Here is a 17,380-nt window from a genome sequence, read left to right as displayed (position 1 = left end):
TTTTTTCTTGCACCGTGTTTGGTGTGTGACCCAGTCTTCTTTTTTGGTTGCATCACTTTGAGGTGAAACCAATCCTTTGGCATGCACCCAGGTCCATGCCTTGTCCGTGGAAGGTAAGATGTGAGTTTTCTCCCCGTTTTCTCCCCGTCCACCACCCGGCGGCGTGCCGGGAACAGTCGAGAGTACGTGATGTTGCACTCCCGTAAGAGCTGTTTAACCTTCGGGAAGGACGCTCGCTGACGTACCTCCATGGTGTAGTTTGGGTATGCGGTAATGATAACGTTATCAAATTATATTCTAAATGAGGGACAGGGAGATTAATGGTCCATTGTACAGCCTCCTGTATATGATGCTCACAAATATAAATACACTGTTCCAAAAAGAAAGAAAAAAAATAGAAGGGCACAGGGCAATCCTATTGCTAGAAGCAAAAGCCCACACACATCCTATTGGATGTCATGCTTCATCATCGGGCATGCTCTTCGTCAGACCGGCGTTGCAATGTCTGGCGGGCACCCCATCAAGGGGGCTCTTTGCTGGAGATCTTTTCTCAATGTCTTTGTGCCGTGGTAAAAGGAGAACATTCTCAAATTGCCAGGGGCCCTGCGATCTGAAATTCTGAAGTGTCTGGTCCTGATCACGAAAGTTGAGGAACTGTGCAATCAAGGGACGGGCCAGGGCCTCTGGGCGTGGCGGCCTGCCCAGGATCCGGTGAGCACGTTCCACCGCAAAGGAAGGTGACACGTTGTTCTCCAGCACCGTGTCCCTCAACCACTGTTCCAGGAATGCCTCGGCATTGGGCATCTCAGCTCGCTCTGGGAACCCCACAAAGCGAACGTTGTTTCTCCGCGATCTGCCCTCCGCATCCTCCGCTCTGCATTTAATATTGACACCTCTGTTTCCAGACTCTTCGACTGACTCTGCATTGCAGCAATTTCGGGTCAAACTGTTGTGAGTGAAGTTTCGTTTACAGATACCCTGTCTGCTAGTTTGCGTTGATCCGCTCTCAGTTGATTCACCTCCAGCACCAACGAGTCTGTCTTGCCTTCGAGGGTCATTTTAGTGTATAAAACGGCTTTTGATAATTTGTCAAACTGTGAAGAGTGGGACTGTAATGTCTCGTTCATTTGCTGAAGAGACACAGCCTGATCACTTGGAGCGTTTTTGGGGGGTAGCATCTCGTCTCCAAATGATGAAGGCGGTAGCGTCTGCTTTGATTTGACCATGACGGTGTGTGACTGTATCTCTGGTCACACAGTCTCACATGTTCTATGTGGCTACAATTAATTACGCCCGTCCTCTGCGCAGCCCACCCTTGTTGGCGCATGCAACACTATGTGCAATGTGATAATTGCAGGTGTTGATACCAGTGTGAAGCTTTGAGGGGGTTGGGGGGTCTACCTCCGCACCTCACTCAAAACTGACTGTGGCTCCAGCATACTCCTTTAGGCTTCTTTGAGGTGGCCTGTAAGAATCAACGACTCTCGCTCCGAGTTAAATGTGCATGCGACACGCATCCCTTCCATTGTAAGTGGTCTGTCCCACTCTGAGGCCACTCACCGGCACAAGCCTGCCGACCCCCCGAAGAGAGGATCTGGGTCCCAAGATGGTCCGCGCCACGGTATTATATCAGTGCCAGCTAGTCCTTAGTTCTCTGTACGTCTCTCGCAGGACTCTCTCTGCGTCCGCTCTTGGCACTGCGGCGTATTAGGCAGTCCGCACAGCACCAGGGCGCCCCGCAGCTGTGCCATGCCTTCACCACCTAGACGCACGCAGGCTCCCGGGGACTCCACATCAGGGTCTAGGCTGCTGACGTGACCTCACGCCACGTCCCTGTCTCTGACTCCGGCCAATGCCCCGCTCTTCCAAGCTGCACGGCACACTCCGTCTGCCCAGGCGGCTCCCAGCCGAGCCCCTTGGGGTTGTCACAACCTCGCCGGGAGGCACCGGAGCGACCAGCAGTTATGCCGCGCCGTCCCGATCTGTGTAGGCCCACGAGGTCACCGCCACCGGAACCCAGGTTGCCAACGCGACCGCCTGCTGTATTCTTCCCCCGAAGGCTGCTTCACTCTGCCAGGCCGCACTATTCCATTCCAACAGCTTCGGCGGCCAGCAAGGCGTGTCTGCTCCGGCTCACGTCCAAGCCCACTGGGGCTCCCGCGAACAGATTAGAAGGCACCAGGCAGGTCTGGGTGGGATGTAAAATAGGATTATTTTTGGACTGAGAGCGGAGCACAGTATTTAGCGTCCATCTCCGGTTGCCATCTTGGCCACGCCCACATAGTCATATACTTAGTGCACACGTGCTGACACTCCTATTCTTTTGGAACACTATAAAAACATAATGCGTAGTCTACTTGATGATGCATTTTGGAATTTGGCTACGTGATCATTAGTCCTTCTCAAAACAGAATCTTACATTTTGAAATAAATGACTTGTAATAGTGCGAACCCAACACTACATGATAGGGTAGTGCACATCATGTGATGTACAACCTGACAACATGCAAATAGTTTGTTACCTGTAAGCAGCATTTTTCTTTGTTGGTGCCACCCTACCACTGGAAAGGAAAGCCAAGTTACAAACTCCTAATAGCACTGCTCTGCATTGTCACATTACTGAGTCTTGGGCCGATCATTAATAAAATGCTTTACTTCCTTCATCAGCAACACCATTTTTTAATTGTCAATGAATACTGTAAAGTAAGGTTTGCTAAAGAATGTGTTTGCTTTAACAAGCTTCAGCTTGGACTTCTGGTGGCCTCTAAGAAATTACCATAGTTCTCAACAAGAAAGACACCTCAGAATTAGTTAGGACATCGTTTCCTGTGGAGACTGTTTATCTGAATGAATTGGCTTTATTTCGATGCTCAATATTTAACAATGGAAACATTTTGTTATTTAAAAATCTGAAAATGCAGATTTCCACAATTGATGGAACAATCTGTACAGATTTATGAAGTTTGTCGCCTGCATGCTGCTAGTGATAAGAATGATGAAGGCTCTTTGTGCTAACTTCAAAAGATGGAGCCAGAACACAGCAGGACTAACAGAGAAAGGCAGAAAGAAGCAGCAGTAATATGACTCCAGCGGCAGTAGCATGACCCCACAATGGATGTAGGTTTTAATTGTAAAATACTGTTATAAAATATATAATAATCATAGTTGCCATATGAAACCTTGGCTGTCATATTTTGTTAGTTGCATACCAAAAAACATTCACATTTTCTTTTTGTATTCTTTTTTGTGTAACTAGGGCAAGCAAGTGATGTTTTTCTAAACATGGCTGAAGATTTCATGAAACCAGTCATTGACATAGTCGATGGGCTTCTGACAGCTAAAGTCAATGTGACGGTGTACAACGGTCAGCTGGATCTCATTGTGGACACTGTTGGTAAGCAGTGTTCTTTAAAAACGCATTGTCACTTGTTTGAACTTGTAAATGACTGTTGGTTGCTTCTTGTATATTAGACCCACAAATTAGGCAATTTTCACTGAGCTCCTTGGAGCGTTGTATTTTAAAATATGTGTTTCCTGTTTTAGGGTGTCTGTTTCCTGGACCTGTGAATGAGTGAGTAAGCATGTGACTGCTTTGTACTACAATGGTTTAAAAGAGAAAAAGTGTGAGAAACATTTACTCCTGCTCCATTATCATTTTGGGTAGTCTAATAATGTCAGAGTCAAATGGCTACGCATTAGCAGTGTAGCACCTGCCACGGAAGTGACTAGCAGTTTTTAGGGAGCTGGGGGGGGGGGGGCAATTGGGGGTGTAAGACAACGAGAATGTAGAATAACACATGGGGTACCCCTTGATGAATGCAGTGTCCGTTCAGTACTTTGCTTTAAGAATCAGATTGTGATAATAGATGTTAAAGGGTATACTTAAAATTATGATACCCAAAGGAAAACCTACATCTAAGCACAAGATCAGATCTAACCCTAAACTTTTTTACAGCAGCCTTTATGCCTGGCGGTAAAATGTCATTTAATGTTGATCTGTATGTGATGCTTTGGATTGTCTTTGGTCTTTGCAGAAATTTTCATGTTTCTTAGAATAATACATGAGACAGTTCATGGGATACAGGCTCCTATCCCTCTTCGATACCCAGAGATACTGATGAAGAAAAATTGTGTCCCTGCCAAAATCAGCCCATGTCCTTGTATAAACTGGGCACGCCTAAAACAAAAAAGAAATGTGATCATAAGTAAACGCACCACCTTTAAAGTAAAGTCTTGGGTGCTCCTGGTGATGTGTAGATGGCACAGTAGTCAGCTGCTGATTGATTGGGCCATATTCCTGTTAATGGTATCCAGAGGCCAGACCTTATATTGGGTCAGGTCTCATTTGTGCCTTTAATGCAGCAGTAGTGATTTTAATGTGGGAGAGGCACCTACAGCAATTGCTGCCACCAACAGTAGCTAGTTTGGAAGTTAGGAAAGATCACACTTTTGATTGGCAATCTTTCTGGAAGCTTACCAGCTAGAACGTTGACTCCAACTCTTCTGGAATTAGGTCTTGTGCCAGCAGCCAACAAAGTCAGGCTCAATGCGGAGAGCTTAAGACCAACTGTCTTCTGGGCAGCCAGAAGCTGAAGGGAGGTTAGTACAAGAACCCTTTGGGTATACAGTTGGTCTAAGTTGAAGCAGGCTCACTTTTCTCGAAATATGTAGACAAAAGAGTACCTCCTTTTAATCATGTTGTAGTTCATATTCTTTTGGCTAGCGATACTGAAAAGTCCTCATGGCTCCTTGGGCTCAATATCTGTCTTATATTAAAAACAGTATTTCAGTTGAGTTTGCAGACTGTCACTGAGGGAGCCTTGCTCCTTACTCAAGCACCCTAACTGTTAAATCCAGCCCTTCATGTGTATGTGCCTAGAGATGTGATACATGGGTGCCACTTATTTGCACATGCTGGTCTATTTCGTTGTAGAATCCCCTCTGTGTTATGGCCTGAGCAGTGGACACTTAGAAGCCTTTTCCTTTTATGTTTTTTCCTCACTAGAAGGTTTGGAATACTCACTAGCACACAACAGCTCTTATGCTGATTCTGTGGAAGAAATGCAGAAATAGTTCAACACGATTGTGCATTTCTTCAGAAGGCAGCTCAATTCAAGACTAAGCTTCCACTGGCCAATATACATTCTTGCAATGTGTCTTTTTCAGCTTGTTTTTGACACCTTCTAGAATGTACAGAAGGCCTACTTAGATAAGTTAAAAGGAGACTGGGGACCTCATGCTACATTGGTAGCCTGTCACAGTACTGAATGCTAATAACCCCCCTACAACTTACCACCCTGAAACTATTGATCTGGCTTCTGACTAGGGGCATAGCTTCAAGGGTGGTGTTTGGGTTGTTATATCCCCCTCAGCCCCCAAAAAAGGTATAATTTAATAAATCATTGAGTACAGAAGCTTTCAGTCGGGTATTGCTAGGTGCCTGTCTGATTTCATCTTTAATTTTAAAGACTCACTTAGGCAAAAACAAACACATACACACATAGGTGGTCATTCTGACCTCGGCGGTAAAAGGCGCCTACCGCCGGTCAGAAATCCTCCATAATCCCGCCGCGGTCGCGGAAACCCGCCACGGTCATTCTGACCCGCAGAAGGCAAACCTCCGAAAATCCGACCGCCACAACAGACCGCCAGACCAGCGGTCGGCGGAAAGGTGGAGGTGACCAAACCTCCACCGCCACGCCAACAGAAATACGCCCATCCCATTACGACCCACGAATCCACGCGGCGGTCATTCAAACGCGGTATTCCATTGGCGGGACACACCGCGCGGTCAGAATACACACAAACGAACAAAACTCAGCCACATTGGACGATTTGAATCCCACACACCTGATACACATACACACACCACTCCCACACACACAATACAATATAAAACACACACCCACATCACCCACAAACCCCTACGCTAAAAAATTCGTCAAGAAGGCAAGAGCGAGACACCAGCATCCAAAAAATAACAGCCACAGCCACTCAACACCATCACCCACACACTATCCACACACAAAACAACACACACCACCACACTCAACTCACTTAAATACACATACTCCACCCCACACATCATACACACCACCCCATGGCACCCCAAAGACAACCCCGCTTCACAGACGAAGAACTCAGGGTCATGGTGGAGGAAATCGTTCGGGTAGAGCCCCAGCTGTTCGGCACACAGATACAATACACCAGCATTGCCCGGAGGACGGAGCTATGGCAGAGGATTGTCGACAGGGTGAACGCAGTGGGACAGCACCCCAGAAATCGGGAAGACATCAGGAAGCGATGGAACGACCTACGGGGGAAGGTGCGTTCCATGGTATCCAGGCACAACATCGCCGTGCAGAAGACTGGCGGAGGACCCCCACCTCAACCCCCACAATTCACATCATGGGAGGAGGAAGTCTTGAACATCCTGCATCCTGACGGCCTCGCAGGAGTCGGCGGAGGAATGGATACTGGTAAGTTGAAGCTTCAATACTGCTTCCCCCCCACCTGCATGCCAAATCAGACCCCAAACCTCACCCCCATCCTCGAACCCCACCCTCACCCCCACCCCCACCCTCACCCCCACCACCATCCTCACCCCCACCACCATCCTCACCCCCACCCCCAGCACACCTATTCCCCGCCAATGTCTCACCATCACAACCCACACATCCCAAAACCTAGGCCTGCATGCGTCCACTAAGCATGGACACCCATCACCAAAGCATGCCCAATGCATATACACATCCCCCCCACAAGCCACCCTCACCAAAGCCCCCACACACGAATGCCAGCACTTGGGGACACGAGAACCCACAGATACACCCATATGCCACACATTGAAACTATAACCATACCTCTATACCCCTGCAGGACCCGACCGTCAACACACCGCGGCGGAGGGGCCAGAATTCTCCACACCCCCCACCCAAGAGGCCGTCAGCGATGACAGCAGCTCTGTCGACCTGGACACCGATGACCAGCCCGGACCATCGGGGACCTCTGGACAGTCGGTTCCCCTCACACAGGCCCAGGCCACTACAGACCCAAACCCCTCTGGGAACACCAGCACAGCTCCCACCCAGCGGGCCCATGCCTCTGTCTCCAGGGCGCGTCAATCTGCGGTGTGTCTACCACTACAGGGCACCCAGGATAACCCACCACCCCAACAACAACAGGGACCTGGGGGCAGTGGTAGTGGGCACACCGGCCAGGGGGCAGAGGCCCAGGGAAACAGGGGAACTCGGAGGGCAGCTGTGCGACAGGGGGGGGGAGGAGAGGCCCAGGGAACCCACTCTCCACGAGGTCCTCACCACCATCATGGGAGCATACAACCGCTCCCAGGAGACGATGGCGACGGTACTGGCCCGGTTCCAGGAGATCCAGGTGCTGCAGGAGGAACACTATCGGGGGTACAGGGAGGACATCAGAGCCATCAACACCACCCTGGTTACCATGGTAGGGCTGCTGCAGGACCTCGTCAACAACAGGGCGGACACTGAACAACACCCAAGGGCCCCTGCCACTAGCCTGGACCAAGAACAGCCAACCACCTCCGCCGGCGCTAGTGGACAGGAGGCCCCCGCACAGCAGCAGCCCACCAGACCCCCACCTCCTGCAGGAGAAGAACCACCCCGCAAGAGGGCCCTGAGATCTCGCAAGAAGACAGAGTAGGATGTCAAGACCCCCGCCAGCAATGGATACCACCTGATGTCATCCCACTGTCCCACATTGTCACCCTGTCCATCCTTGAACTGCCCATGCTCCATCTCTCCACAGGCCTCTGGACAATGCACCTGTGTGACTGTTACTCTGGACTCTGCCATGGACATTCCTTCACCATAGCCCCCACCCACTTGAAACCACCCATCCCATTTTGAGCACTTAAATAAACACCTATTTTGCACCAAAATATCAGGAGTCTGGCTGTGATTTCAATAGATTGTAATTGACATGACAGTGCAAATATGTCCTTGTACATGGTGAAGTCAACAAACAGCTGCCACAAAGCTGTAGTCCATGGGGAAACGAAGCACGGGACTCGTAGTGGGGACCCCAGATCTGAAATAGGGAGGGAAAAGCCAAAACTCAGTCATCATACACTGGGGCAAATAGACAGGCAGCAGAGATGCTGGAGAGTAGATAACATTTACTAAATTATCTTTGAAATGTTACCTGTGTCCTATTGGAAGTACTGTTCAATGATTCTGTCCCTGTTGTCTGTTTCAGCCCCGTCGTCTTCCTCCTCGTCACTCTCCTCAGGTTCCACCGCTGCCACAACACCACCGTCTCGACCATCCTCCTGCAGGAAAGGCACCTGGCGGCGCAAAGTCGGGTTGTGAAGCATGCAGCAGGCCACGATGATGTGACACACCTTCTTAGGTGAGTACATTAGGGATCCACCTGTCATATGCAGGCACCTAAACCTGGCCTTTAGGAGGCCAAAGGTGCGTTCGATCACCCTCCTAGTACGCCCATGGGCCTCATTGTACCGTTCCTCTGCCCTGGTCCGGGGATTCCTTACTGGGGTCAGTAGCCACGACAGGTTGGGGTACCCAGAGTCCCCCACTAGCCATACACGGTGTCTCTGTAGCTGTTCCATCACGTAAGGGATGCTGCTATTCCTGAGGATGTAGGCGTCATGCACTGACCCTGGGAATTTGGCATTTACATGCGAGATGTACTGGTCAGCCAAACACACCACCTGGATGTTCATTGAATGGTAATTTTTTCTGTTCCTGTACACCTGCTCCCTGTCTCTTGGGGGAACCAAAGCCACATGGGTCCCATCAATGGCACCAATTACGTTGGGAATATGTCCAAGGGCGTAGAAATCACCCTTCACTGTAGCCAATTCGCCCACCTCAGGGAAAATGATGTAGCTCCTCACGGATTTCATCAGGGCAGACAACACTCTGGATAACACCTTCGAAAACATGGGCTGAGACATCCCAGAAGCAATTCCCACGGTTGTCTGAAATGACCCACTTGCCAAGAAATGGAGTACTGACATGACCTGCACCAGAGGGGGAATCCCTGTGGGTTGGCGGATGGGGGACATCAGGTCGGGCTCCAGCTGGGCACACAGTTCATGGATAGTGGCACGGTTAAGACGGTAGGTCAGGATAATGTGGCGTTCTTCCATTGTCGACAGGTCCACCAGCGGTCGGTACACGGGAGGATTCATCCGTCTCCTCGCCCAACCCAGCGGACGGTGCCTAGGAAGGACAACATGGAGCACACAGTCAAGCAACCCACAGGTACGTACTCACAGCTAGCACAGTAAACGATTCTCTATGCAGTGAATGGCGTGTCTGAGTGGCTATGCAAGGCCTAGGCCTGTGTGACGCAGTTGAAATTGAGCCATGTGGGCCCTGGAAATGGCGGCTGCCTGACCTGTGAAGTGTGACAATGGGATGTGAGGTCAATGCGCTGGCGTGGCACACCGCGGCGGGCGGCGGGCGAAGACCGCGGCGCAAAGCCGCATTGGTTAACATTGAAGCCTATGGGTTTCAGGAGCCAATGGCGAAGGGCGCCGGCGGTGGCGAGACGCACCGCCGCGGTACGCACCGCCGCGGACGTCACCGCCATTTTCTATCTACTTATCCACTTGCGACTTGAACTTTCACAGGAGAGGACCTATACTGCAAGTGTTGCTGTGACCTCGGTCTGGAAGGGACAATGGCTGCTGCGCCTGGGGAAAGGGCCCCTGCCTTCACTGGAGAGGAGTTGGAGAAACTTGTGGATGGGGTCCTCCCCCAGTATGCCCTACTCTACGGTCCTCCAGACCAACAAGTGAGTTTAATTCAATATGGATTTGGGGCCACTGGCTGGCTTGGGGGCCTGGCGGGGGGCCTGGCGGGGATGGGGGGCATGTTGGGCCTGGCGGGGGGCATGGCGGGGGGCCTGGCGGGGATGGGGGGCATGTTGGGCCTGGCGGGGGTCCTGGCGGGGGGCCTGGCGGGGATGGGGGGCATGTTGGGCCTGGCGGGGGGCCTGGCGGGGATGGGGGGCATGTTGGGCCTGGCGGGGGGCCTGGCGGGGATGGGCGGCGTTGGGCCACTGGAAAGGAAAATGCTGACAAACTTGAACGTGGTATTTCTCCCTCCCTGTACGTGTCACATAGGTCCGCGCCCATGAGAAGATCGGGATTTGGCGTGCCATCGCCAAGGAAGTCCGGACCCTGGGGGTCCACCATCGACGGGGCACCCACTGCCGCAAGAGGTGGGAGGACATCCGCCGCGGGACCAAGAAGACCGCCGAGTCTCTGCTGGGGATGGCCTCCCAACGTAGGCGGGGTGCCTGCCGTCAACTGAGCCCCCTGATGTTCCGGATCCTGGCGGTGGCCTACCCTGATTTGGATGGGCGCGTGAGGGCAGCACAGCAGACACAAGGGGGTGAGTACAAGCATTATCTACTCTGTTGTCGCGCAGGGGAGGAGGGCTGGGGGTCCCCCTAGGCCAGGGCGATATCTGTAGGCTGGGCACCCCCGTAAGCCCCTGTGTCCCCAGCCACCACCCTCAGTAGTTTGTCAGTACAGCCATCCCTGGGCCGTGTCATCCATGGGTGCAGTTGTCAACTCTAGGCGTGTAGGGCATGTTCCACGGAATGCGTAGCGGACCCCAAGTGCGCAACTTAGTGCAGGGGGCATCTGTGTCTGTCATGTCCGCTAACTGTACCGGAGATCCATGTACTCAATATCCCTTTATTTCTCTCTCCCCCCCCCTTTTTGTTTGTCTTTCTGTGCTTGTGTGCATCAGCATCATCAGGCGGAGGAGAAGTGGCATCGGGGCAGGAGGGAGCTGCATCTCACATGGCCCAGGAGGGCCATGCCACAGAGTCAGACTGGACCAGTGAGACGGAGGGTGAGGGGAGCTCCACGACGGGGACGACTGGACCCTGCAGCGACACGGACACGTCCTCGGAAGGGGGCTCCCTTGCGGGGGTGGCACCATCCGTGCCCCCCGCCATTACAGGTACAGCCGCCACCCAGCGCACCATCTCCGCCCTCCCAGCAGCCCCTCAGCGTTCGCCCCGTGCCCGCTCTGCCAGGAAGCCGGGCATCTCCTTCGCCCCAGGCACCTCAGGCCCTGCCCCTGTTACCCCCGCTGCCCTCAGTGAGGAGGTCATTGACCTCCTCCGAACGCTCATTGTTGGGCAGACTACCCTTTTGAATGCCATCCAGGGGGTGGAGAGGGAGGTTCATCGCAGCAATGCGTACCTGGAGGGCATTCATTCGGGTCAGGCTGCCCATCAGCGATCGTTCCAGGCACTGGCCTCAGCACTGACGGCAGCCATTGTCCCTGTCTCCTGCCTGCCTCTACTAACTCCCTCCTCCCAGTCTCCTGTTCCTCTGCCTGTCCCACCCACACCATCAGACCAGCCTGCACACACCTCAACACCCAAGAGAAGCTCATCCAAACATAAGCACCACAGATCACGCAGACATTCACACACGCAACATTCCGATGCAGACATGCCAACAGTCACTACCACCTCTGTGACCCCCACCTCCTCGTCTCCCTCCTCCCTCCCTGTGACGTCTACACTCACACCACCATTCACCTCACCATCAGCCAGTGTTTCCATCACCAGCACACCCTCCACTCCAGTCCGCACACGTGCAGTCACCACCCCCACTGCCATTTACACGTCCCCTGTGTCCTCTCCCACTGTGTCTGTCACCCCCTCTTCCACACCACACAAACGCAGCCACCCACCCACCCAACAGCCATCCACCTCACGACAGCCTATCCCTCCTGCACCTGCACCCAAAGACAGCAAACGTGACTCACCTACAACCACATCCTCTCCCTCCACTCCCATTCCCACTGTACCTACCACTCTCCATTGTCCCAAGAAGCTCTTCCTCGCCACTACTAACTTCTTTCCTGACCCTGAGCCCCCCCCCTCCTTCTCGTCGGGGTAAGAAGAGCACCTCAGCCACCACCAGCCCTGCAGCCCCCTTGACAAGGGTGCAGGGGTATTGGAGCCCGCCAGCCCGCATGTCTGGATCTTCGCCCAGCAGGAAGGGGACAGCCAGCCCACCCCCTGGGAAGAGGAGCAGAAGGCGGAAGGGGCGCCGCAGGAGCCCGCCTTCTACATCTCCCCCGGACACCACCCAGAGACAGTCACCAGCCACAGCTCCAAAGGGAGGAAAGGGCCACAGGCCCACGACTAAGGAGGGCAAGGGCAGCAAGTCGGAGAGGTCAGGCAGCAGGCCTGCTGCCCAGGAGGAGCCCACAACCCCCATAGCCGCTGCCCCGGGAGGAACCGGCACAGCTGCCCCGGGAGAGCCCACCACCCCCATAGCCGCTGCCCAGGGAGGACCCAGCCCAGCTGGCCAGGAGGGCCCCACCACCCACAGCCCAGGTGGGCAGTGAAGGAGCACCATCCCCGCTGCCCAGGAGGGCACCACCAGGCAATTAGCAGTTGGCCATAGACCGTCCGCCGTCTCAAGAACCGCTGAACTGGGCCCTTCAGGGCAAGAACCGCTGAGCTGGGCCCCGCCGTCTCAAGAACCGCTGAGCTGGGCCCCGCCGTCTCAAGAACCGCTGAACTGGGCCCCGCCGTCTCAAGAACCGCTGAACTGGGCCCTTCAGGGCAAGGACCGCTGAACTGGGCCCCGCCGTCTCAAGAACTGCTGAACTGGGCCCCGCCGTCTCACGCACCGCTGAACTGGGCCCGCCGTCTCAAGAACCGCTGAACTGGGCCCTTCAAGGCAAGAACCGCTGAACTGGGCCCTTCAAGGCAAGGAGCGCTGAACTGGGCCCCGCCGTCTCAAGAACCGCTGAACTGGGCCCTTCAGGGCAAGGACCGCTGAACTGGGCCCCGCCGTCTCAAGAACCGCTGAACTGGGCCCTTCAGGGCAAGGACCGCTGAACTGGGCCCCGCCGTCTCAAGAACCGCTGAACTGGGCCCCGCCGTCTCACGCACCGCTGAACTGGGCCCCGCCGTCTCAAGAACCGCTGAACTGGGCCCTTCAAGGCAAGAACCGCTGAACTGGGCCCTTCAAGGCAAGGAGCGCTGAACTGGGCCCCGCCGTCTCAAGAACCGCTGAACTGGGCCCTTCAGGGCAAGGACCGCTGAACTGGGCCCCGCCGTCTCAAGAACCGCTGAACTGGGCCCTTCAGGGCAAGGACCGCTGAACTGGGCCCCGCCGTCTCAAGAACCGCTGAACTGGGCCCCGCCGTCTCACGCACCGCTCCGCTGGGCCCCGCCGTCTCAAGAACCGCTGAACTGGGCCCTTCAAGGCAAGGAGCGCTGAACTGGGCCCCGCCGTCTCAAGAACCGCTGAACTGGGCCCTTCAGGGCAAGAACCGCTGGCCCTTTGGCAGACGTGGCAGGGCAGGATCTATCTCGGGCAGGGCTGCAGGATGTCCTCTGGCCAACTTGCCTCCTCCAGTGGCAGTGGGGTCTGTTATGGACTGTATGGACTGTGGCTTTGCTCTCCCCAGGATGGCCCAGTGGGCAGGCCACCCACTGTATGGACTGTATGGACTGTGGCTTTGCTCTCCCCAGGATGGCCCAGTGGGCAGGCCACCCACTGTATGGACTGTATGGACTGTGGCTTTGCTCTCCCCAGGATGGCCCAGTGGGCAGGCCACCCACTGTATGGACTGTATGGACTGTGGCTTTGCTCTCCCCAGGATGGCCCAGTGGGCAGGCCACCCACTGTATGGACTGTGGCTTTGCTCTCCCCAGGATGGCCCAGTGGGCAGGCCACCCACTGTATGGACTGTTTGGACTGTGGCTTTGCTCTCCCCAGGATGGGCCAGTGGTCATGGAGTCCCCTCGTGGATCTGGCGTCGTGTACTTAAGTGGCTGAGGTGCCCCCCCTTCCCTTCCCCCTGAGGTGCCTGTCCTATTTTCTTTCTGATGCCCCTGCAGTGTTCTCTCCGTGGAGTTCTTGTCGTGGGACTGGGCCTTGCCCCTTTGCACAGGACCCCTGTGATCCACGGACAGTGGTTGGACTACATTTAGTAGCTGTATATATTTTGTACATAGTTTATTTATTGGGATTACTGGTGTACATATTTCAATATATCTGCCCGTTTATGATCTCTTCTTTTGGTCTTTGCATTATTTCGGAGGGGGGTGGTTTGTGGGTTGTGACAGTGATCTGTGGGAATGCATTGATGTGTGTGTTGTAGTGGGTGTGGGTGGGTGGGTGTGTGCCGGTAATCTTTTCCCTCCCCTGTGTCGTAGGTGCAGTACTCACCGATGTCTTCCGCGCCGCCGGGCGTGCTCCTGGTATATGAGCAGGAATAGGAGTGCGGGGATGACCTGCAACTCTGGTTCCATACTGCCGGAATCTCGCGTGGAGTGCGTAGAGGTGAGCGTTTTCCCGTTCGTAGTCTGTTTCCGCCGTGTTCTTATCGCTGTGGCGTCGGAGTGTTAAGTTGGCGGGCTGTGTTGGCGGTTCCCGCCAGGGTCAGAATTGCATATTTTAGACCGCCGGCCTGTTGGCGGCTTGGCCGCCGCTTTATCACCGACCGGCAGGGTCAGAATGAGGGCCATACTCTTGTCATTTTTTTTTTTTTTTTTTTTAAATAAAACCATATTTTATTGGTTATTGCATGAACATACCTTTCGCTTCATACAGAAGTAGCCAGGAGAGTTGAAAAGCTCAAATACAGAACCATAACAGACAAGATAATAGCCCTTAGTTGCCATTACACAGTGGTAAGGTTCCCCCTACCCAGGTGCTCTCTACCCCCGAACACCCCCACCCACCCCCCTATACCCCCCACCTGCAAATACATCAGTCACCATGATGAGTTCCTTGGCAAATGCACATTAGCGTCGAAGGCAATACATCACCGGAGACAAGATCTCTGTGTGTCTTCTTCCATACCGTTCCGAAGGAGCCACTCATGGTGGATCCTCACTCACCTCCTCTTCTGGCATTATCCCTGGTGTATGTTCAGACTGAGCATCGTTCTGAGATTGCATTCCTGTCATCCGTCCCCCATATGCATTGTGTCCGGCAAAGCTGTCCACACCTCTAAGTCATCTTGTAATTTGTCATCCTGTCTATGCATCCTCATGCGCATTTCCTCTGCTATTGCCCATTCCATGACAACTACCTGCCACAGACCAATGGATGGAGTTCTTGTGCTAAGCCACCCCATTGCCACCCTCCCGTGGCTAAGACCAGGCCCAACTATAGGAACTTCCATTGGATATTTCCCTCTTTTGGCTGTTTAACTATACACAACAAACACGCCTGGGGTGTCAGCTCAAATTCCAATGCTGTCATAGTTGCAGTCACATGACCACTGACGACTGGTAGACGTGCGCTCCTGGTCACCTCCAGGCAAAATGCAAAAAGAAGGTCACCCCCCCCCCCTCCCTCAAATATAGGAGTTGACTGGTGCGGTTGACTTAATTGAAGTGTGCCAGCATAAACCTAGCATTACATGAAACACGTTTCACCAATTCACAGGTTTCATTCCGCACCTTGACAGTCAGGGGTGCCACCAACTCTTCACCCCATGCTCGAAGCTCCCTGGACCCAAGCCTGACCTTGTCTGTTTTGAGTGCTCCATAGAGGAGCGTCACCAGTTGCCTCCCCTACCCTGCCATCGTCACTTGTAATGTTACCATCTGTTGGGGTGCGTTGGTGAACTACATCCAGGTTTCCTGCACAATACTCACCAATTTAACATATTGTAAGAACTGGCTGATTCCCCCCCCCCCCCACCGCAAATACCTCCTGTGACTCAGCATCTCACACCCTCCTTCCCTCCACAGCACCATTAACAGCAGTGATCCAGTTAAATGACATTAAGGTCCATGGGAAGACTTTCCTTGCAAAAGGCGGCACCCTGGTTACCACCCTCTCCCATACCTTTGCCACCTGGTGTATTACATATGGGACATCTCTCAGCATTCTTGAACCTCTCATAAGCAAGGTCAGTAGCGATTGTATACCTTAAGTGCCCCTCATAAGCCACGTTTCCCAATTACCTTCACCTGCTGTCCAGCGAGTCGCATATTGCAAATTCATGGCATAATATTAGAGCTCCAAGTCCGGGAGGCCTAGGCCTTCCTCTAGGAGGTCTAGTTTAAGCAGAGGCCATGCTGCCCTTCTCCTCTTCCCATCCCACATCAATGAGGTTAGAAGGCTGTCCAGGGTCTTAAAACAATTGCAGGGCAATGTATAGATTGCATTTTGACTGATGTAGAGGCACCTAGGGAGGGGCACCATTTTCACCACAGCAATACTTCCTGCCAAAGACAGTGACAGCGAGTACCAGAAGTATACCGACCTCATCAGTCCTCTCATCAGTGGCTCAAAACTGTGACAACGTTGCCCCTCCGTAGAGTGCACGACCATGATACCCAGATATCTAAAAGTTTCAGCTTCCTAGTGCAGTCCAATCCTAGGTAGGGTTCCCCTAGGGCCCTACTCAGTGCCCCCAGTGGGAATAAGAGCGATTTACATTTATTGATCCTTGGAGATACATCACCAGTTGTGGAACTGCCTCAGTGTGTCGCCAAAGATAGAATCGCACGTCATCTGCATACAAGGAAATAAGATGTGTGGAGTCCCCCACCTTGATACCCCACGCTCCCAATAACATCACATATTTGAGACTCCAGGGGTTCCATTGCTAGGGCAAAAAGTAAGTGGGACAACAGGCATCCGTGTTGTGTGCCCCTTCTCATTGCCCAACTCACAGAGACCATTCCTCCACTGCGCAATCCGAGGCTGTGTAAAACAGCCTCACCCAATTACAGAAATGAGGCCCAGATCCCATCCATCACAACACTTGTAGTGTGTATGCCCATTCGAGGATGTCGTATGCTTGACGATATCCCCTGACACCGAGTTTAAACCCTCCCTACTCTGTCAAAGTGCAGAACGTATGCAAGCCTCCGTAATTTGAGGGCCCTGCTGTGCCCCGGCATAAAGCCACATAGGTCTTAATGCACTAAGAATCCACTACCCCTCTCAGCCTTACCACCAGTAGTTTGCAAAACTCTTTAGTATCTACATTAAGAATCATGAGAGGTCTTTATGAAGATGGGCTCATCTCATCTCCCACCTCTGGTTTGGGAACCATACATATCATTACCTCCTTGAAATTGTGGGGTGGAAGAGTTCCTGCAACCATCCCTCAAGTGATCCCTCAGAGTGTCATTAATGGCCTGTTGAGACATAGAAAGCGTCCCATCTAGCCGCCGCAATACAACAGTGGGTGCCCTGCCTGTTTCACACCTATGCAGCACTGCCAGCTACCTAATTGGCTTATCCCCCGTCACTGTGGTGCCATTGCCTGTATTCCAAACATGTGAGCTTATTGAGCCTGTCCCTCTAGATTTGCCTGCACCCTAAATTATGCTTAATTGTGTTTTGTCATGCCAG

General features: G+C 53.2%; 1 protein-coding gene across 3 annotated transcripts in view; it reads left to right on the top strand.

Annotated features, from left to right (window-relative positions):
- SCPEP1 (serine carboxypeptidase 1) overlaps window positions 1-17,380 on the top strand; it is a 196,165-nt gene that overhangs the window by 153,114 nt on the left and 25,671 nt on the right. For all 3 annotated transcript variants that reach the window (XM_069200008.1, XM_069200007.1, XM_069200006.1), the window contains exon 11: window positions 3,257-3,394. In XM_069200008.1, the coding sequence (XP_069056109.1) occupies window positions 3,257-3,394 (138 nt within the window). The remainder of the gene's footprint in view (window positions 1-3,256; window positions 3,395-17,380) is intronic.

Source organism: Pleurodeles waltl, chromosome 7 (assembly GCF_031143425.1).
Source record: "Pleurodeles waltl isolate 20211129_DDA chromosome 7, aPleWal1.hap1.20221129, whole genome shotgun sequence".
NCBI classification, from domain to species: domain Eukaryota; kingdom Metazoa; phylum Chordata; class Amphibia; order Caudata; family Salamandridae; genus Pleurodeles; species Pleurodeles waltl.
This window is presented reverse-complemented; position numbering and strand designations above follow the sequence as displayed.